Raw genomic sequence first — 23104 nt, forward strand, 5'->3', positions numbered from 1 at the left:
AGTATATTATAAATCAAAAAGAATTAGAGGAAAGTCATACACACTTTGAGTTTCATTTATGGAGTAATTAGATAGTAGTTAGATTATAGATAGATAGATATTTTATATAGACATGTATATAGAGAGATAGATAGATTTTATATTAAATTGTAATTTATTTGATTCCTTGACCCTCCCTGACTTGTGCCTTACTTGATTTCATTATTTTTTACACTAAATGTTATTATTGATGGATTAAACTGTAGAGATGAAAGTATTACAAAAAATGAAACTGATTTTTTTTCTCTTTCTTGTCCCCCTCTACTTTGATATTTCCCCCACTCAGGGCATACCAGGAGCTCCAGGTGCTCCAGGTTTTCCTGGATCTAAAGGTGAACCTGGTGACATCCTCACTTTTCCAGGAATGAAGGGTGACAAAGGAGAATTAGGCTCCCCTGGAGTTCCAGGACTTCCTGGTTTACCTGGCACTCCTGGACAGGATGGATTGCCAGGACTTCCTGGCCCCAAAGGAGAGCCTGTGAGTTGGTTTAATATTCTTGGTCTTTTAATGTTCAATTTCCACACTGAAATGTTTTCTAGGAGTTGGGTGTGGTGGTGTGCACCACCCAGCTACCTTGGAGGCTGAGGAAGGATAATTTCAAGTTCAAGTCTGTACTGAGCAACTTAGTGAAATCCTGTCTCAAAATTTAAAACATAAAATAAAATAAAAGTTCTGAGGATGTAACTCAGTACTAGAGCACCTGCGTAACATGTGCAGAGCTCTGGGTTTAATCACCAGTATCCCCAAAAAAAAATAGTTTCCTAAATTAAAATAAAGGATAGGCCTTGTGCTGAGTTGTACACCCAATCTAAGCTCAAAAAATATGATTACATATAGTAATAGTACACCATTACTTGTAGTATTTCCTTACTATTCTTACGATTCAGTTCAACTTCTAACACATTAGTATATTACTACTGGATATGAATAGGTAGGCAGGAGATTAAGATGCTTGAGTCATCGTGAGGTTCATCCATTTCTTGTTCTACATATTTATAGCTGACAGCCAGATATTTGTGCTTTTTATGTAAAGTATGCTTAGAAGTTAGTATGAGTATATGGCCATGTTAAATGTGCCACAGAGCCAAATATCGAACATTAAGGAGCAGTCTCATTTTGGGCATAACACATGGCCCAGAATGTTTAGGTTGGAAGTATATTTTATAATATGTTAGCTAGACTATAACCTTCTTGACTTTTATTAGGTTGTAAGCTTCATGAGAGTCGAGATTTGTGTCTACTTATATTCTCTGCTATATTCTCACACTTAACACACAGGACCAGCTCAAATATATTTGTTGAAAGAGTGAATAACTAAGTGAATTGATCCTACATACCAACCATTCCATAATAGCACCTATACTTATGTAGCTGTTAAGAAAAACTATTTATGACTGTATCATTTCCTTAGTTATATTAAATAATACCAACCTAAGTCGGGCATAATGGCACATGTCTGTAATCCCAGAGGCTTGGGAGGCTGAGGCAGGAGGATCATGAGTTCAAAGCCAGCTGCAGCAACTCAGAAAGTCCCTAAGCAAGACCCTATCTCTAAATAAAATACCAAAAGGACTGGGGGTGTGGTTCAGTATATAAATATCCCTGGATTCAATCCTCAGTGCCAAGAAAAAGAAAAAAAGAGAGAAAAAGAGACACCTGACTTAAAAAAAAAATTAAAAGGCTAGGGATGTGACCCAGTAGTTAACTACCCTAGGGTTCAGTCCCTGGTACAAAGAATAATGATAGTACCAACCTACAGATAGTTGTTATATCTTTGTGTTTCTGTAGTAAACTTTTCCCTTTTCAGGGTGGAATTGCTTTTAAGGGTGAAAGAGGTCCCCCTGGGAACCCAGGTTTACCAGGTCTCCCAGGAGATATAGGGCCTATGGGCCCTGTTGGTTTTGGCCCTCCAGGCCCAGCAGGTGAAAAAGGCATACAAGGTGTAGCAGGAAATCCAGGCCAGCCAGGAATACCAGGTAAGTTAACTCTTATTATTTGTTCTATTTTAAGTTTTGTGCTTAAGAGTGTACACATATTATCATGTAGATGCACTTGGCTTCCTTTCCTGAGAGATGTATTTCCCTAGCCTTTTATATTTGGACTCTTCAGAGCTCCATAGCAAGGGAACACAATATTTTAAGGGGGAATTCTTTTAAAATTTTTGTTCTTTTTAAGTACATGATCTATAATGCAAAGTTTAATAAATAATTATAATAGAAACACACATGTAATTATTACAGACATCAAGAAATAGAACATTGCCAGCATCCTAAAAACCTCTGCCTTCTTGTTCCTGTTCTTGCCTCATCATCATACCCTTCTTTCTCTCCAAAAGTAACCACTGCTGTGATTTTTGCATGTTTTTTTCCATTTCCCACTGTTTTATCACTTATATATGCATTCCTAAAAAATACTTCAATTTTGTTTCTTTTTGAGCTTCATGTTAGTAGAATCATAGGGTAAGTGTTGTGTTAACTTCATGTGTAGCTATATTATATTCATTTTCATTGATATATATATAGTATCCCATTCTGTGTGTGTTTGTGTGTTTTACAATTCATTTATCCATTCTTTGTTCAATGAATCAATGGGTTATTTGCAGTTTGGACCTATTATAAAAATGTTTTTATGTACAGCCATACACAAACACACACACACACACACACACACACACACACACATGCACACACACACACACATGCACACACACACACACATGCACACACACACACACACTGGTGTTCACATGCTCACACTTCTGAAGGGCAGGGGTTAATAACAACAACCCATTGACCAAATTCATCTCATTATCTGTTGTTACAAATAATTTTTATTTGTACATATCCATGCCCAATCACCATTGTCTATAGTTATTTTTTGAGCAATAACAGCAGAAAAGAGTACTTACTAAAGAGACCATATGGTCCACAAAGCCTAAGGTACTTACTCTCAGGTCCTTTTCAGGAAAAGCTTACCAATCCCTGAGTTAGATTATATATTTAAGATTAACTTTTATGAAGCAGAGGATATGACATTTTGAGGCAGCTTGACTAGATATCCAGAGCAAATATGCCAATATACTAGCATAAGAAATGTTGGAGATTTTATTGCTCTACGTATTTGCTGATATTTTATTTTGTCATACTTTAACATTTTTGCTAGTATATTAAGTGCAGTATATCTTGGCAGTTTCATTTTGTGTTAAAATTTAGTGCCTTCTCATATATTTATTGGCCATTTGATTTCCTTTTGTGAAATGTTTGTTTTTACCAGTTTTCCTATTGGAATATTTGTTTTTATTATTGATTTTGAGAAGTTCTTTATATATTCAGTGTATTACTTCTTTGATAGCTATGCATTTTGCAAGAAATCTTTACTTACCATGGTTTACCTTTTGTATTCCCTGATATCTTTAACAAACAAAAATCAGCTTTAATATGGTCATATTTGTTGGTCTTTTTCTCTAATGGTTAGTGCTTGTTATGTCATGTTTAGGAAATTCTTCTTTGTCCTGAGCCAATTTTAAGCCTCTCTTTCAATTAATGAGAAGTGGTTGTACTTGGACTTTGTACATATAAAACCTCAAAGTGTCATTAGCTAACCAAAAATAAATACTTTCCTTGTTTACTACAATTTTTATACTGACTTACATTTAAAAAATATATTTAAAGATACTATCTTGTAGTTCTCCAAAGGATTGGAACCATTAGGAAGAATAGATAGATAAGAAGGGGTTTTTTTAGGGAAATTGACTCACATGACTATGGAGGCTGAGATGTCCCACGATAGGCTTTTTGTAAGCTGGAGAAGTAGGGAAGAAGGTAGTGTATCTTGTTCCAAGTCCAAAGGCCTGAGAACCTGGGAGCTGCTGGTGAGGGTCCCAGAGTTTGAAAGTTGGAAAAACTGCAGTTGTGATTTTCAAGAGCAGGAGAAAATGAGTGTTTGAGCTCCAGAAGAGAGAGAGAACAAATTTGCCTGTTTTCTGCCCTTTTGTTCTATCCAGACCCTCAGATGTTGCATGATGCTGGACCACACTGGATGAGGCAGGTCTTCCTTACTTAGTCCACTAATGCAAATACCAATTTCTCATAGAATCACCCGCACAGGCATACCCAGAAATAATGTTTTACCAGCTATCTCGTTATCCCCTAACCCAGTGAAGTTGACATCTAAAATTAATCACATCTTCAATCATGGAAATTCTTAAAGCCATCATCTACTTTTTCTCTTTGAAATTTCTTACTTACATTTGATACTTTCCTAGAATATATAATGTGGTATTGTTTTCTTATGGGTTTTTGTTAATTTGCATTTTCAAAGGATTTTTGACAATTCCCTCTTTTGTTTTTAATTAGAGTTTTAGTCAAATAAACACTTTTCATTCACCACTGATCCATTCTTGTTTTCAGGTCCTAAAGGTGATCCAGGTCAGACCATAACCCAGCCAGGGAAGCCTGGCCTACCTGGTAATCCAGGCAGAGATGGTGAAATAGGACTTCCAGGTATGTGAGGAATTTATTTCAAAATATCTCTACCACTTGTTAGCTTTTTTTTTTGAATGTTTCCCTTTCAACAACTGTTGTTTCTTTCTCAATAGGTGACCCTGGACTCCCAGGCCAACCAGGCTTTCCAGGAATACCTGGTAGCAAAGGAGAACCAGGTATCCCTGGAATTGGGCTTCCTGGACCCCCTGGTCCCAAAGGTATGTTGGAATGAATTTTAGGCAGGGTACATTACCTGATTAGTATGACATTATTCTTTGATAATGAATCATTAATAACTTTTCTGTGTGCTACAAAGAATTTAAATGAAATGTTACAGTGTCTATGCACTTTAAGTTCATGATGTTTAACTAAAATGGTATAGTCATAAAAATATATAAGTTTTATATATATACACATATATACATATATGCAAAAATTATTTCTAAGCCAAAAATCAATTATTATATTTTGTGTTTATCATTATGTCCTCTGAGTTTCAAATGGTTCCTTACACACAGAAAACACTCAGTAGATACTTGTTGAATTAATGGATTGTATTAAACAGAATAAAGATCTACTGTATACATTTATCCACTGTTTTACCTCAAATAAAAAAACTTGCTTGATTTATTGAAATTTTTATTACTTTTGCTTTAGCTGTGCTTTATTCCTCACAGAACTCATTCTTATTCAAGGGTACACATTCATGTGAGAACAGTTCTTAAATGTGTTCTTACTCATTTATACCAAATATTTTCAAAAGCCTCAGATTTCATTTTATATGTGGAGATACAGATAATATTTACAATTGTTTTTTTTTTTTTCCCATGGGGGGAGTACCAGGGATTGAACCCAGGGGCACTTAACCACTGAGTCACAACTCCAACCCTTTTTGAGATGAGGTCTGGATAAGTTGCTTAGGGCCTCATTAAATTGATGAGACTGGGGGGCTGGGGTTGTGGCTCAGTGGTAGAGCACTATTCTAGCATGTGTGAGGCACTGGGTTCAATCCTCAGCACCACATAAAAATAAATAAATAAAATAAAGTCATTGTGTCCACCTATAACTAAAAAACTATTTTAAAAAATTGATAAGACTGACTGAATTTACAATCCCCCCTACCTCAGCCTTTCAAGCTGCTGGAATTTCAGGTATGCACCTCCATGCCTGGCTCTACAGTTGTTTTTAGCTCATTTACAGAAGTATATGGGAGACATTTTATCCTATATTCAAATGCAAGCAGAAGCTCCTCTGAGTTTTTGTGTGGAATTTATTCCTTACGTTTAGTTCTGTCTTGTTGTGTAAGAGTAATTTTTTTTTCTTCAGAGGAATGTATCTTCTGCACATTACCTCTATGTGAAAATAAAATGATCATAAGGTGATTGAGAGAGACTATCAGACATTTGTAAGGCTTGATCCCAAGTAATCATACAGTATGTCATTGTGCTTTTAACATGTTACTATAGTCACTAAGCATATTGATAAAGTGAGAATGTGAGGTTGATAATTTTAATATATTTCTTCAAGTGTCTCCTCTTTGGGAACTAAAACATGGCATGTTAATTTTACAGGTTTTCCTGGAATTCCAGGACCTCCAGGTGCACCTGGGACACCTGGAAGAATTGGTCTAGAAGGCCCACCTGGGCCACCAGGCTTTCCAGGACCAAAGGTCTGGACATTTTAAGTTATTCCATCTCATTTTCCTATATCTTTAGTTCTGTCTATTTAACTTTTGACACTATCTTAAGTTTTTAGGGTACAGACAAAAATCTAACTGATTATGTTTTAATTTCAGTATATTTAACACAAAACCATCTCTAATAGTCCAAGAAGTCATACTTGAATACAAAAAAAGAGCTTTTGATCTTGTATTCAAATGGCCAGTTATTTAATGATCAGCTTCCCCGTTGCTTCCCTACACTATCCTATTTCATATCTGGCCATGCTTGTGCAATGATTGATTGAAAAGGTGTTGAATGTATTAAGACATTCCCATACTGTTTCCTTCAGTCCCATTTCCATCACAGATACTGTCGCTGCTATTATCAGTAATAATAATCATAAAAGATTTGTATTTGTTAGTATTCATTTCTTTATCTAATCTCGAACTACCCTTAGTCATCCTTCAGCAAACTGCTGCAGTATGTAATTATCCTGTTTCTCTATTTTCTCTGAGCTTAATTAATTTAAACTTCCTGTGTTTTATCATTATTACTCCTTTTCCATGGGAAAAAGAGCTGACCATGACCTTGGCTTCCATGAGCAAACCATTTCTCTGTTGGTTGATTATTTTTCTTTTAATATAAAAATTTTCAAGTAAACACAAAAGTAAAAAAGTAATACAATGAACTTTCATATATGTATACCATTCAGATGAAAAATTATTAAGATTTTATCATAATTACTTAATGTATTCCTTTTCTCTTTCTGAAATCTTAACCAAAATCTCAAAATCATGTTGTTCGACCTACAAATACTTTGGTGTTCACCCCTAAGTAAGTGGACATTTTATATAAAAATCACAATGCCATTATCATACTTGGTCAAATTAATAATAATTATCTGAGAGTATCTAATACTCAGTCTATAATCACATTTCCTTGTTTGAGTAGATGTTATTTAATCTCATGTTCTCTGCTATCTCTTTCTTATTCTGAAACCAGTCCAACTCATTTAATTTGTTTTACAAAACCCTGTCTTCCACCCTTCCAGATGTTCTTTCTAAGATACCAATTACATTTCATTTAATTTATTCTCTTCTTCTCCCAATGGAAAAAAAAGAATATTACTTTGTATTTTCTGCTTTAAATTCCCTCTTGTAAACAATAAGCACTAGGAAAGTCATGGAAGTTTTTGTTGTGTTTTGTCATGTGTATGCTTAAGGGAGAGCCAGGATTTGGGTTACCTGGGCCACCTGGGCCACCTGGACTCCCAGGTTTCAAAGGAACCCTTGGTCCAAAAGGTGATCGTGGCTTCCCAGGACCTCCAGGTCCTCCTGGACGCACTGGTTTGGATGGACTACCTGGACCAAAAGGTATGGAAGCTGTTGCTACTTCTCAATTTGATTTTAACTTTTATAGTAATTGAAACCTGTAAGAAAGTTTATGGGTGACAATCCCAATTGCCTGGAAAGCACATACTGTCCCTCTGGCACTGCTATTTTTTTTTAACTTTCCATTGACTGTTTTTTTCTTTTATTTCATTGGATAGATAATAAAAATATAAATGTATAAAAGTAACACTGAGAAGTATTTTATTCATCTCATCCCCTTATACTCTGTTCCTCTTCATTTCCATATTCACTTTTTAGTTTCTTGATAGAATTCAGGGGCACTCGACTACTGAGCCACATCCCAGCCCTATTTTGTATTTTATTTAGAGATAGGGTCTCACTAAGTTGTTTAGTGCCTCGCTTTTGCTGAGGCTGGCTTTGAACTCACAATCTTCCTGTCTCAGCCTCCTGAACCACTGGGATTTGAGGTGTGTGCCACCATGCCTGGCATATGTTTTATTTTCTGCATTTTTTGAAAGATAAAGAAAATAAAATACCCTTTGGCTTTTTTTCACTTTGCTTATTTCACTTAACTATAAATCTTAGAGATCACTCCATAGTACATAGACCCCTTGAATGAAAAAAATGGCTGCCTAGTTTTGATTTGCATGAATATACTTAAGTTTATTCCACCAGTTACTAATTACTAGAATGGATTTTTGCCAGTCTTTTCTTATTAACCAATCATGCCACAGTGAATGTACTTTTGCACACATTATTTTGGATGTGCTTAGGTATACTAATAGAATGGAGTAATGGAAATGGATTTTCTGAATAAAGGATAAATGTACCCTAAGTATTGTCAGATTCCTCTTCATTTGCACCATTTTACACTCCAACCAGCAATGTATGAATGTGCTGGTTTCCCCAAAGCATTGCTAACTAAAGGTGCTGAAAAACTCCCAAATTTTTGCTAGTTAGCCTGATAGAAATAAGTAGGTTTCTCAGTTTGCTTCTATTTTTAAATTTTTATGGTGGAAAATTTAAAATATATGAAAAAAGTAAAAGAATTATACAGTGAACAGTCATATTCCACTGTCGTGGTTCTATAATTAACATTTTCTCTCCCTGCCATACTTTATTTTTTTAAATTTTCAAATATAGGGTCTAGTGATAGAGCATTGGCTAGCATGCTCAAGGCCCCAGGTCTGATCCCCAACACCAGAAAAAAATTATATAAATAGCACAAAGTTATAATACACAAGCTTTGTGACATATCTCTCTAACTATCCCGCTCTCTACCTGTTGATTTATTTTTGCATGCATTTTAGATAAATTACAGCAGGAAACTTCTACCTAAATACTTTGACATGCCTAACATACCTAAACTTTCATAGCTGTTTATTTTTTTCTTGTGATATTCACATTGAATGAGATGCATAAATCTTATCAGTACATTTGCTAGATTTTTCCAATTTATACACCTTGTAACCCAAATTCCTATCAAGATAGCATCCCAGTGCTGGGAATGTAACTCAATGGTAAAGCACTTGCTTGGCATGCACAAGGCCATGGGTCCAGTCCCCAACACCTCAAAGAAAAGAGAGCATCCCAGAAATTTTCCATATGTCCCCATATGGTCAGTCCCTTCCCCAACATCCATAGATGGCAACTATACTGCTATGATTGTTTTATTATAAGTTAGTCTATACCTGTTGCAGAGCTCCTTATAAATGGAATCATACAATGTGTGCATTATTTGTAAGGCTTCTTTCAATAGCATAATATTTTTGATATCCATCCATGTTGTTGTGTTAATCAGTAGTTATTATCTTTCAATGAAATTATTGAATGTTACTGTTTGAATATACTATGGACACCTGGTTCAAAAGTATCATTATGAAAAGTAGAATGGTGTGCTAAGAAATATTTAATTAAAATAAATAAATGCTATTTATGATTGTAACAAAATGTATGTTACATCCTCAGTACCACATAAAAATAAATAAAATAAAGGTATTGTGTCCAACTACAAGTAAAAAATATGTATATGTGTGTGTGTGTGTGTGTGTGTGTGTGTGTATATATATAAATTTTCATTTCTTTTTTAAAAATAAATAAATAATTTGAATTATTTTCCTTATTTTCCTTGACCAGGCGATCACTGTGTAATTCACAAAATGTTACATCACAAAATTAACAAAAATGTACCTAATTATAAGAAGTATTAAGACTATTATTAGAACCTTGAGAATGGTAGAATTAATTGGGTAATAAATCATATACATTAAAATGAAGACTAAGTGATGTCAACTGTTCCCAAATTCATGTTGTGTAATGTTTGGTGAGGTTAATTTAGGCACTGAAATTGAGTGCTCATCTTATGTTAAATTATGAAACTGTAATTATGTAATCCTTCTCTAGGTACTTATGTGTACTTTTCTTCTTGAATGAATGTCCAGTTTTCCAGATCTTTGTTGAATATTATGGGCCTTTTTACATGGGTATTGTGGTTTTTGAGGACTGTTGACTCACCTGTTATTAATATCTAAACTATATTTGTTTATTAAAGGTGATATTGGACCAAATGGACAACCTGGGCCAGTAGGACCTCCTGGGCTGCCAGGAATTGGTGTTCAGGGACCACCAGGACCACCAGGGATTCCTGGACCAATAGGACAACCTGGTAAGATTGGAGTTAATAGGTATTTTATAGCAATCATAGCTTGGTTAGCTCATCAATAAAGTGAAAACTATGTAACCATCTTTGGAGAGAGTATATTGAGATTGATGATTTTGAGTCATCTGGTGATGTGAATTCTTATTATTTTAATCTAAGCAGTCACAGTAAGGGCAAACCTGAGGCTGACATTATGTTATTGCAAAGTACTATGAAAATAAGTAAAATTAAAACAAAAATGGAATTTTTAGTCATTCCTTAATTCATATGAATACATCAGAAGACTTAAAACCATAGTTCAGAATATGGATACATTTGCTTTGAAGCCCTAGAAATATATTTTCTGGATGGGGATGTAGCTCAGTGGTATAGTGCTTGCCTAGCATGAATGAGGCCCTGGGCATCACAAAAAAAGAAAAGAAAAGAAAAGAAAGTGTATTTTTCTGGCCTTAAATGACTATAGGTATTTTGTTAAAAATCTAGATATACCAATTAACAGTATTAAAAGCCTGTAAAGTAAAGGCTATTTTTATTGTGTCCTATGTTTAAAAAATTGATTTTAAGGCACATTGTACCTTTTTTAATGGTGCCAGACATGTCACTACTAATTTTAAAATAAGAAAATTTTAGATTGATGTTTTGAACCAGGCTGTTATAAAATAGTTGTTTCATCACTCATGAAAAAATTATGATTCCAACTATCATGCAGAGAATCTTGAGAAAAACCTATTTTTAGGCTTGGCCATTATAGTCTTGACCTGCTGATCATCACAAAGATTGATAAAAATGAATTTATCACTTCTGTCGTGTTTTATTATTTCTTTTAGTTCCGGAAAGTACATGAGATTATGGGAACATTTTGAATCATTTAATCACAGCTGAGTGAGAAGTCATCATTAATACCAGCCTGAACGAAACACAAATTTGTGTATATATGCTTCGTGCTTTTCAAATTCAGCTAATACTCTTCAGTGTTTCATTCATATAATGTTCTCTCCCTCTCTCCTTTTTCTTTTTTACTTCTGGGATTGAACCTGGGGGCATTCTTTCATTGTGCTACATCCCCCGTCCTTTCTAAAATTCTTTAAAATTTTGAGACAGCATCCCCCTAAGATGCCTAGGCTGGTCTCATACTTGCAATTCTCCTACCTTATCTTCCAGAGTAGCAGGGATTACAGGCATGCACCACCGTGCCCAGCCTTCCTCCTTTCCTTTGTTAGTATATTGATTTATAAAGTCTAGATAAGATGTGCAGGGGTGTAATTAATAGTGCTGAATTTATCTTCATCTGTTTCTTCCATAAATATATATTTTGCCATAGAATTCAAGGTCTAAACTAACAGGCTTTAACAAATAAATGAAGATCACAGCAGTTATGAAGATTATTGGATGCATAGTGAATATAGAAATGTTATCAAATCATCTTTTTTTTTTACCACGGCAAGACCACATTCATATTTGATAATAGGCACATGTAGTCATTTTTTAAATAATTTATTAGTTGTAGATGGGCAAAATATATTTATTTATTTTCATGTGGCACAGAGGATCAAACCCAGTGCCTCACATGTGCAAGGTGAATGCTCTATCACTGAGCTACAGCCCCAACCCACATGTAGTCATTTTTAGGTTAATTTTATTTATATCACCAAGGCAAAATATTGTCTTAGCCTGTTTCAAAAATGTCATGATTCCTTTTCATGTATTTCAGTAGTATTGGATCAGCAAAACTGTTACTAATATCTTGATAAATATGACTTTGCTGAAATATTAACTATAAATTTTTATAAGAAATATATTAATATACTCGTTTTGTTTTGCAATAAGACTTAATGCAAATTATTTTATATTGTTATCTCTCCAGTATAAAATGTTTGCATTATGCTTTTCAGGGATTTTTTTTTTTACTCATGTTTCCTACTATTATTTACTTAAAGTAAGTTTTACTGTTTCCCATTTTCCAAGGCAGACCATACAGTTTAACACATGTTTATAAATTAAGGTCCTGTTGAATATCATTTCCTCATGTGACAGCAGGAAATAAAAGAAAAAATGCCAAGTGATGAGAAGCAGAATGCTTTTCATCCCATGACCTACTAACCCAGACAAATATGGAGGTTGTTGATTCTTATTATTTAGTTTGGCCATTAGCTGGAAGGTTAATGCTTTAGCGAATTTTTTTACCAATTGATTAAATATATTCTATTCTGTCTCCACAGACATGTTCCCCTAACCTGGGCCAAATGTGTTGTAATGCTTGCCTATTATCAGGAAAAAGTGTGTGGCTGAGTCAGCTAAAAAGAAAAGCACTATTTACCACCACTGTGAATCAAAACAAATCTACAACATACAACAAAATCCCAGGGATTATTCATACAATTTTCATAGATTAAGAATACAGTAGGGGCTGGTGTTGTAGCTCAGTGGTAGAGTGCTTTCCTATCACATGTGAGGCACTTGGTTTGATCCTCAACACCATGTAAAAATAAATAAATAAAATAAAAGTACTGTTGTGCCCATCTACAACTAAAAAAAGATATTTAAAAAAGGAATATACTATCATTTGCTTACTTTTTTGGTGGGCTCTGAAAACCTTGGACAGTGTGAGGTTGTGTGTATATTTGTGTGTGTGTGTGTGTGTGTGTGTGTGTGGGGAAAAGTTTCCACGGGGGGGGGGGGTGAGGATATAACTGAGTGGTAGAGTGCTAGCCTAGCATGTGTGAGGCCCTGGGTTTGATTCTCAGCAGCCCTCCCCCTAAAAAAGAAAAGTTTCCACAGATAGTACATGTTTTTCAAATTTTCCCTTTTTTCCATTAACAGTTCCATTTAGCTGCCAGTAAATTTAGAGCATCTCTATACTCCTATTCATATAATTCCTGTTATTGTATAAAGAGAGTCAACAGAAGTTTTAAATTTATATTGATTTTCTTCACCCTGGATTGTACCATTGCCTATTTTTTACATCTGTTCATGGAAAAGGTCTATGTTGTGAAAAGTACAGCATATTGTTTGTTACTACTAATAATAAAAACAACAAAGAACAAAATCTTTGCCTAGTACATGCAAGCAGTTTACTCATAGTCATCCAGTAACAATTATTGGTTGCTTTCTACCTAACTTGTTAGAGATAAAATAAAGTTATTTTTAACTTCTGACTAACCCTTGGGAACTTAAGTTCCAATATGATATTGAAAACTATAAAGGTAAAGATAAACACATGTACCAAACTGACCTTCATCAAAAAACTTTTGTGAATGTAAATATTTCATTGTCTTTATTTACAAATACATTTTACTTATGTTATATGTTATATGGACTTATGAGAAAATGTTTAAAATAGTTCCTTTGCTTGTTCCTAATATAGTAAATGATAGTAGTGAATTAATATCTAATAACTTCTATTTGTAGACATTTTTGTTCTAATCTTTTCATGCTTAGTTTTGTTTCCTAACCTAATGAATCTTTCTGCAACTTGCTTCTGCTTGGGTGGCTCAACTTGTGGCTGAACTGTGATTTTCTGTCTCTCAAACTTAAGGTGTACTAGGTATTGTACCTCTTAATCAAAAGCTACATCTTAAAGCTTTAAATATTGAAAACAAAATATTTCTCCAGATTTAAATCTTTGGTTTCTTTTTATTATTTTATAGATATGCTCTCTTGGAGCATGTTTTAAAAGACACATTATCTTATTGTAAACTCAGCTATTAGAGAACTATTTGGGTTACAGTATAACAACATAGTCAGTGGTCCATGTAGAGCTATTATAATCTTATTAGGCATCTTATCGTACTTCACAAATATAATAACATAAAATCTCCCTCCCCTCTGTATAGTATTTTACTATGAAATGGCAGCATAGGAACTATCATCATTACGGCAACTAAGAGGAATTCTCTAATCTTTGGATGGATTTTATCAATTAAAGAGTATGATAAAGGGGTTGGGACTGGGGGTCAGTGGTAGCACACTTGCCTGGCATGTATGAGGCATTGGGTTTGATTCTCAGAACTGCATATAAATAAATAAAATAAACGTCTATCAACAACTAAAAAAAATTTAAAAGCATGATAGAATATGAATATCAAGCAGATTTTTAAATCCCAGCATTTTGTTCTCTTATGAAAATAATCATCTATGAATTTCCAACAGTAGATTTAGATTTTATTGTTGAAAGGACACTCAAATGATTATTTGGCTTAGTCTCAAGCTTCCAGTCCATTATGGCATTATCCCCATTTAGTAGATGAGTAACAATATTAAGTGACTCAGAAGAAGGAAGAAGGACAGCTGATAACATAGTAGAGTGTGAACATGTACAATGTGTTCTGGTTTTTTTTCTTTTTTTTTTTGCCAGGGATTGAACTCAGGGGCACTTGACCACTGAGCCACATCCGCCAGCCCTATTTTGTATTTTATTTATTTATTTAAAAATTTTTTTATTGGTTGTTCAAAACATTACAAAGCTCTTGACATATCATATTTCATACATTAGATTCAAGTGAGTTATGAACTCCCATTTTTACCCCAAATACGTATTGCAGAATCACATCAGTTGTATTTTATTTAGAGACAGGGTCTCACTGATTTGCCTAGCACCATGCTTTTTGCTGAGGCTGGCTTTGAACTCACAATCCTCCTGTCTCAGCCTCCTGAGCTGCTGGGATTACAGGCGTGCGCCACCATGCCCAGCACAACGATTTTAATGTAATTCTTTTCACATAAATATATTGTGTTTTGACCAACTTGTTTCTTGGAGTGGTTTAGTCTCAGAATCTTACTAAGGTTAAGCATTTTTGTAATTTTTTCTCTGTAAAATTCTGGTTGGAATACTGAGAAATGAAAGTTAACAAGAACTAACAGGAATGTATTATTAAAACATCTAAAGCAAAGCCAAAATGAAATCAAAAAGATCCTTATAACTGAATTATTCAATAATTAATGATTTTTAGAGATGGTAGGAGTGTGTACTAATAATTCATAATGTGTTAGAACAATGCAAATCCAAGTGTGGTCAGTGGGCCAAAGTCTACAATGCGACAAGGACAGTCTACAGTGGTTATCAGTCTACAATGGGATTAAGAATAAGCATTTAGAAACTTTTAATAGCAATTTAATGTGTAATCATATTCATTGAGCAGAGTAACAAAAGTAGACATCTTTGATTTTTATTTCATGTTTTAGTAATTTTATTATATTTTATAAAAATTTTAAATCTATGATGAACTGGGATTTAAGAAAAAATTAGTTTTTAATCAAAAATAATTTGAGAAGCACCATTTTAAAGGATTATAATTGAAAATCCTAAAGCTTGATTTTTCAGTAATTTTATGTGGATGATGCTAAAAGTATGTCTAACATACTCTTAGGTTTGTTTTACAAAAAGTTCTATCACTTGTTGACTAGAAAAATAACCAGGTATATCTTTTAAAACTGCCTTAATAGGTGTTGATATTGATGTTGTTATCAACTAGGTTTGCATGGACTACCAGGAGAGAAAGGAGATCAAGGACCTCCTGGGTTTGATATTCCAGGACCCCCTGGTGAGAGGGGGAGTCCAGGAACCCCTGGAGTGCCTGGTCCTGTGGGACCTCCAGGATCACCAGGCCTCCCAGGAAAAGCAGGTGCTTCTGGATTTCCAGGTAATTTGCTTACTGTTTTCTCCGATTTTGGATTCAGGAAATTAATATTAATATGACTCTGGTAGATTATTGTCATGTTGTACTTTTCTGGATTGACACTGTCAAGGAAGACTGCTCAATGTCTTTTTTTATTTTTAAATTTATTTGTTCTAATCAGTTATACATGGCAGCAGAATGCTCTGTGATTCATTGTACACAAATGGAGCACAATTTTTTCACTTCTTTGGTTGTACCTCAATTTGCTGTGTGCACTCTCAATAGAGATGAGAGTTCCAGTTATGTATTATTGTATAATAAATAACTCAAAAACTTAATGGTTTAAACCAACCTTTTTATTTTTCTCAAGATTCTGAGTGTCAGAAACTAAGAGGTAATTTCCTGGGTCATTTATCTATAACCCATATGGCCCCAACTGGAGTTATTGGGGCTAATGGCACTTCTTTGATGTTGAGTGTACCTTGGTTCACATGGCATCTCATAATCCATGATGCCTCTTTGCATGACTTGAGCTCCTCACACCATAGGATCAGATTAGGTGCTTCCTTCCATGACAGCTGAATTCCAAGAGAAAGAGTCTCAGAAGCCACAAGTGAGTGTTCCCAGGACTCCCATAGAAGCCTCAAGACTTCTTTTGATCTAACCTTGGGAGTTATATAATGTCATTTAGTCAAGGGTAAAACAGAGTCAGCTCTTATTCCAGGGGAGAGGGTTACCACAGAATGTATATGCTGGGAAATATGTTTCATTGAGAGGCCATCTTTGGTGATTAGCTGCCACAATGAATGTCTGTATTCCTGGGTATTGGCAATAGTGGGAACTAAGGTTACAATAGGTGAAAAAGGTAAAACTTCACAGTGCTTTCTTTCCAACCTATAGTAGTTTTGCAGTTGACATCTTAAAACTTATTTTTTATCTTTCCAAAGTCAAAAAAGGCAAAAATTACTTATTGATATTCTTCAAAGGTGCCAAGGGTGAAATGGGTATGATAGGACCTCCTGGCCCACCAGGACCTTTAGGAATTCCTGGACGAAGTGGTGTTCCTGGTCTTAAAGGTAATATTCAGAGTATGCTAGCAGATATGTATAAGAAACAAAAATTAAAGATTCCTTTATGTTGGTACAGAATATTTTTATGTGACTACTTCAAAATGAACAGTGCTTAGTGTTTTCTTTGTATGCATTTAAAAAGCTCTTGTTTTAAATTTAGTGATATACTTAGTTTGGTACCAGAAAACATGGTAAATGCTTAGCTCTAAATATAAGGATTAATTTTTTTGGCAGGGGCAGTCTATCATTGTCAAAGAATTACAGAAGGAAATATTGTTATTTGAGTTTAAAACTGTGTATGTGCTCAAGAAATTTATAGACTTTAACTTAAGCTGCATAATGTTTTGGGTTGCTAGCAGCCAACCCAACTACTAAACATAAACTATATATGTATGAATTGTAGATGGATAAATCACATCTGCTTTGTCTTCCCCCACACACGTTGATTTTAGGTGATGATGGCTTGCAGGGTCAGCCAGGACTTCCTGGCCCTGCAGGAGAAAAAGGTGGAAAAGGAGAACCTGGCCTTCCAGGCCCACCTGGACCGATGGATCCAAATTTCCTGGGCTCAAAAGGAGAGAAGGGGGAACCTGGATTACCAGGTGAGTGAATGCATGTATTTATGGATGTGTTTTCTGATATGTCTGAAATTTAATTTGGGGGAAGAGGTGGTACTGGGTATTAATCCCAGGACATTCTGCATGCCAAGCATGCACTCTAGCACTGAGCTACACATGCCCTCAGCCCCTGAAGTTTAATTTTTAGATAAAATGAAAAGTAACTTGTAATAAGAGAATTCACCAATAAAGCATACTTAGATGCATCAGATTTTGCTAAAGAACATTAATTTTCACTTGGTTTATAATTTTTGACAGATCAACTTTTGTTCAAATATTTTCTTTGTAGTTTTCCTATCACAAGCTGGGAGATTTTAAAGTAGACTTTGCCAGTCACCTTCAAGCCTTACAGAAAGTAGTATAGGATGTAGTAGATAGAAAAGGATATATAGCCACACTCACTTCAAAAATAGATTTCATTGTTTAGGAAATTTGCTACTCCTTTTCATTTTCTCCTCTTAAAACCAGATGGGGATGAATGGCACATTGTTGAACTGTAGTGTTTTGATATCCATATCAAACTTGGCTTTTAAATATAGTTCACTGTTATTCTACCTTGGCAAGATAAACAAATATTGGATTGTAAATAGCCAAGTTCAGCCATGGGGAAAGTCATTGAAAGTAGGTCTAGGGAACAACTGTGCTTTTATAGTTGTTTTATTAGAAGCAAATAAGGTATGAAGTATAATGTGGATTTTTGAAATTAAAAAATATCCTTTTTTCCTTTTTATAGAAGTATAACATCTTCATAACAAAACATTACAAAATATAGATAAGCACAAGACAATATATAAAACACAGAAAAAAAAAACCAAAATTTTCAAATCTCTTCCAACCCAATCTATGTAGAATAGCCTTTCAAACAATATGGAACATTAAATCTAGTTATGTTCATTTGCAGCTTGTAGTAAATTTATAACTCTTTTTGTGTTCCAATCATTAATATTTTCGGTTGTGTATACATGTGAATGTGTGTGTAGAGAGATACCATGCTTTCTGTATAATAGGAGCAGTAAACCGTACTTGACATCTACTATGGGCTTATTAAAGATAGCCACTGAATTTGAGAGATAGTCTAGGGATTATCTGTCCCAGCTTCTTCATTTTATACTGTAAGACACCGAACTACAAAGAGAGAGTTACTTTATTAAGTGCTCTGAATTTTTTTGGTGGTAGATTAATAAAAAGTAGAGTCGTTAGTATGAGTCCAGTATTATTGGTTCATACCACATCAGTTTCTTTATTTCACTTAGAGTTCAACACTTGGGTAGCTTGTTTTGCCAAACTAGTTTATTAGATAATGATAATTAGCCTAACTAGTCTCTTTTACTCATCCTTGGAAGGTATTCCTGGAGTTCCAGGGCCAAAAGGCTACCAAGGATTGCCTGGAGACCCAGGGCAACCTGGACTGAGTGGACAACCTGGATTACCAGGATCACCAGGTAGGTATCATAGGGCACTTATTTGAATGACTTGACCCAGAATCCTGGAAAAATAATTATGTATTTTTCATGTTTGATGATGCTTTGGATCTGGTCATGGTAACATGGAACTCACTTTCAACAAAAACATTTCCATTTGGCCCAAGTTTCAACAGATAAGATTTGTAGGATATTTTGTTTTGCTCATTGAGTTTCTTCTCTTTTATGGTAGCAGTGTACATATAGAAGTATGGTTCAAGTATGTTCTGTGCTTTATTTTATATGTTGCAAATGACAATTATAAACCTTATAAATCACAGTGTATGTGTGTGTGTGTCTGTGTGTGTGTGTGTGTGTGTGTGTGTGTGTGTGTAGGTTACTGTTTCCTGTTTTGTTTTGTTTTTGCCTTCAGATAAATTTGTCATTACACTATTTTAAAGCAGATGACTGCCAGTTCCATTTTTAAAAATTTCTAGGGCTCTGGGGATGTGGCTCAAGCATTTTTAATTTTCTTCCCCAAGCTAGAAATCAATGTGAAAAGAAAAAAAAAATAAGGAAAAAAAAGTGTTTAAGGTAACAACACCGTGGTCCTTGGAAAACACCTAGATGATATCACAGAATTGATGCACCTACGCTCTAGGAAGAATATACAGACAGAACAGCTATGCCTGTTGGGGGTGACTGCCAAGTGCCTCTACATCAACCTATCAACCATTATCACTCTCTGACCTACTGTACTAGGGCTGTATCATGACAGGTTACTACCTTTGCTCTTCTTGGTCTCATAAAATCAGGCTCTGTATGGGAAAGCCTTTATCATTATTTTGTTAAAATTATTATTTTGTTATAATTATTAGCACATACTAATTGTACAAATCAATGAATTGTTTCATTGTGAAATTCCCATGTGTGTATACTGATTTAATCATCATTTATTAATCTTTTAATAAACTCATTATATTGATTTATCTTTGAAAATACAAAACAATAAGCATAGTTATACAAATGCAACAAATAGAACCTTAGGTGATTAGAAAAGTTTTAGGGGAAGAAACAAGATATACTGGTATTTTTTAAAATTATATTATGAGACCTCTATTACCATAATTATATTGTAATAAGTTTCTAATGAGATTCATTTTATTTTTTTGTTTTCTTTCTCTCTCCACCTTCCCCTTTTTTTGCAGTACTACTAAGATTGCTTGATGTTTCATGCTGAGTTGTATCTGTGGACCTTAATCACATATTAATGTTTAACCCATCAAATCCCATGCTGGAGCTTATTTGTCTTAATTTTACCAATTTCACTGTTCTAGGTCCCAAGGGTAACCCTGGTTTCCCTGGCCAGCCAGGACTTATAGGACCTCCTGGACTTAAAGGAAATATAGGTGACATGGGGTTTCCAGGTGAGTGAATACTTCCCATATATTTGGTCCTATTAATGGAAGGTGATTGACTATCTTCTTTTTATCAGAAGAGTCTAGTGTAAGGGCCTGGGGATGTAGCTCAGTGGTAAAGCATTTGCTTAGTCTTCATGAGGCCCTGGGATTGATCTGTAACACTGAAAAAGAAAGGAAGGAAAAGAGGGGAATTTATTAGGGAAGAAGAAGGGAGAAAAGAAAGGAAAGGAACTAGTGTTGATAGGTTCAGACTGGGACCATCTTTAAAGTAATCAATGGATAGAAGTCTTGTTACAATTTTTTAATGGCTATAGGGATTGAATCCAGAGTTTTATACATGGTAAGAAACCACTGTACCACTGAGATATATCCCAGCCCTTGTTACAAAAATATTTGATGTGGGGAATTAAGGAAAAGAACTTTAGAAATTTTAAAAGTTAAAATTCACAAGCATATCTGCTCTTTAGCTGTGTTCCTTTTATTTGAACTTCCTTTAAAAATAGGCCTTTATATGATCCTGACTGTGAAGCTCATTATGATATAACTCAAGAGTTTACAGCTTTGGTTTTTTTATGTTTTGCTTGGTCATATGCATCTTAAATATGCCATCATTAAAGAATATTTAATAAAATATTATATATTACATATTTTAACAGGCCCTCAGGGTATGGAAGGGCCCCCTGGACCTCCTGGAGTTCCTGGAAAACCTGGCTCCCCAGGATTATCTGGAAAGAAAGGAGACAAAGGTGATCCTGGTGTTTCAGGCATTGGTCTTCCAGGTCTTCCTGGCCCAAAGGTAAAATCATATTCTAGTCATATGCTTGAGCTGTTGTAATTTTTAAATTAATACTAATTCTTAATTCTTCATTAAGAAATTTATTGAATGATACAGTAGATACTGGATAAGAAATTTGTTCCTTTTGTTCCTTCTCATTTCTCTTAGATTGTAAGAAGATATGTTTTCAGGTTTGCACCAAATCCAAAAAAAAAAGGAAAAAAAACTTTCTGGTTTCTTTGATTTTCCAGTATCTTAATCTCTGAATATGTTTCAATAAACTAGAGGCATATTTTTGCCTGGTTTTGGTTTTCCCTTTTTAGTGGTGGAGTTATTGATGTTTTTTCCCTAATATTATTATTAATTATTTTGAAATATTTGAAAACAAAGTGACGTTAGCAGTTAATTAAAGTATATTAGTATGCCTAACTGCATATCTGGATTAGTTTGTTAATACAGTTTTACATACTTCTGTGCTCCCTAGTCAGTATGAAAACTTGGGTGGTGTTTCTCAAGTAATCAAAGTTAGAACATATTTAGAACCATTAGACTCAACGAGAATGTACGAACAACTGCTGAGTTCCATGTAAAAATGTAATAACTCCCTTAATCATGCAGTCAGAATACAGAGCTAAGGTGTATTTATGTTACCCAACTTGCATGGAATTAGTGAAAATTTCTTCTTAAATAAGAATTTATAGAATTATATTTTAGAGATGATTTATTTCTTTGCAGTGCTGAAGATTGAACTCAAGGTCTTGCACATGCTAGGCAAAGCACTCTACCACTAGGGTAAATCCCCAGCCCTTATTTTATTTTAAGACAGGCTTTCACTAAATTGTCCAAGATTTGTCTTAAACTTGTGATCCTCGTTTACTGCTTTCCAAGTAGCTGGGACTACAGGTATGTGCTACTGCACCTGGCAATAATTTCCTTTTGAATGTGTTTCAGTATACCAGAGGCATATCATACATAATATACAAAAGGACTACAGTTTAATTGTCCACTTGATCCACTTATTATAGGAGATAATCAGCAACTTATTGAGGCCATAAGCAACTGAGCAGGAACCTGTGACAATATAAAAAAAACAAACAAACAATAAAATGTGCTGGAGGTGGGGATGAGGTTGTGGTTCAGCAGTAGAGCTCTTGCCTAGCATGTGCGAGGCCCTGGTTTTGATCCTCAGCAGCACATAAAAATAAATAAATAAAATAAAGGTATTGTGTCCAACTGAAACTAAAAAATAAATATTAAAAATAAAAGTGCTGGGGATATTGCTCAGTTGTTAAGCATTCCTGGATTTAATCCCCAGTACTAGAAAAAAAGAGAGATAATCAAGAGAAGTCTGCATATTAATTCCACTTTATAATGTAAAGTCTATTGAAGTAGATTTTAATTTTTATGTTATATTTACATCTTACAGTAATACATGAGTATATGTTTTATTACAAAATAAAACACAGAAATATAAAGAGTAAAAGTGAAACTCTAATTCATGTCCTATTCTATTTTTTCTTATATTTTCCCTATAGAAGCACACTTTCAACAGAAAGTAAAATTTAGGAATTTGAGTTCTCTTGTCTACACACATTATATATGTAGAATTATTGTGTACACTATACTTAGCCTTGTTTTATCACTTACATATTTTTCTTTTTCAGTATATCTTAGTTTTCTTTGTCATGTACATTCTTTCTGCAGACACATATATAATTATTTATGCTGAATAGATTCCTAAAAGTGAAATTGCTGGGTCAAGGATAAATGCATTGAAATTTTTGTGTTTGTAAATTTTTATAATAATAGTAACATGAACTTGACTTTAAAATGAACTCAATTTGGAAAGATATAAGTTGAGAATATTATTTCTACATGTTCACAAGCTCCAAATCCCCTTTCCCTTTTTTTCCAGGATAATCAGTTTAAGCATTTTCTCATTTACTCTTCCAGAAAGGTGTTTTAATACAGATATGTGCATGCATTTAGGATATTTCATTACTTTTAAAA

General features: G+C 34.3%; 1 protein-coding gene across 2 annotated transcripts in view; it reads left to right on the plus strand.

Annotated features, from left to right (window-relative positions):
- The window catches only part of Col4a5 (collagen type IV alpha 5 chain), a 216853-nt gene that overhangs the window by 140755 nt on the left and 52994 nt on the right, over positions 1-23104 (plus strand). For both annotated transcript variants that reach the window (XM_077106377.1, XM_077106376.1), the window contains exons 24-36: positions 326-517; positions 1848-2016; positions 4450-4542; positions 4638-4742; positions 6096-6193; positions 7408-7558; positions 10089-10202; positions 15668-15835; positions 16798-16887; positions 17334-17483; positions 18842-18940; positions 20236-20325; positions 20976-21115. In XM_077106377.1, the coding sequence (XP_076962492.1) occupies positions 326-517; positions 1848-2016; positions 4450-4542; positions 4638-4742; positions 6096-6193; positions 7408-7558; positions 10089-10202; positions 15668-15835; positions 16798-16887; positions 17334-17483; positions 18842-18940; positions 20236-20325; positions 20976-21115 (1659 nt within the window). The remainder of the gene's footprint in view (positions 1-325; positions 518-1847; positions 2017-4449; positions 4543-4637; positions 4743-6095; positions 6194-7407; positions 7559-10088; positions 10203-15667; positions 15836-16797; positions 16888-17333; positions 17484-18841; positions 18941-20235; positions 20326-20975; positions 21116-23104) is intronic.

This window comes from Callospermophilus lateralis, chromosome X (assembly GCF_048772815.1).
Source record: "Callospermophilus lateralis isolate mCalLat2 chromosome X, mCalLat2.hap1, whole genome shotgun sequence".
NCBI lineage: Eukaryota > Metazoa > Chordata > Mammalia > Rodentia > Sciuridae > Callospermophilus > Callospermophilus lateralis.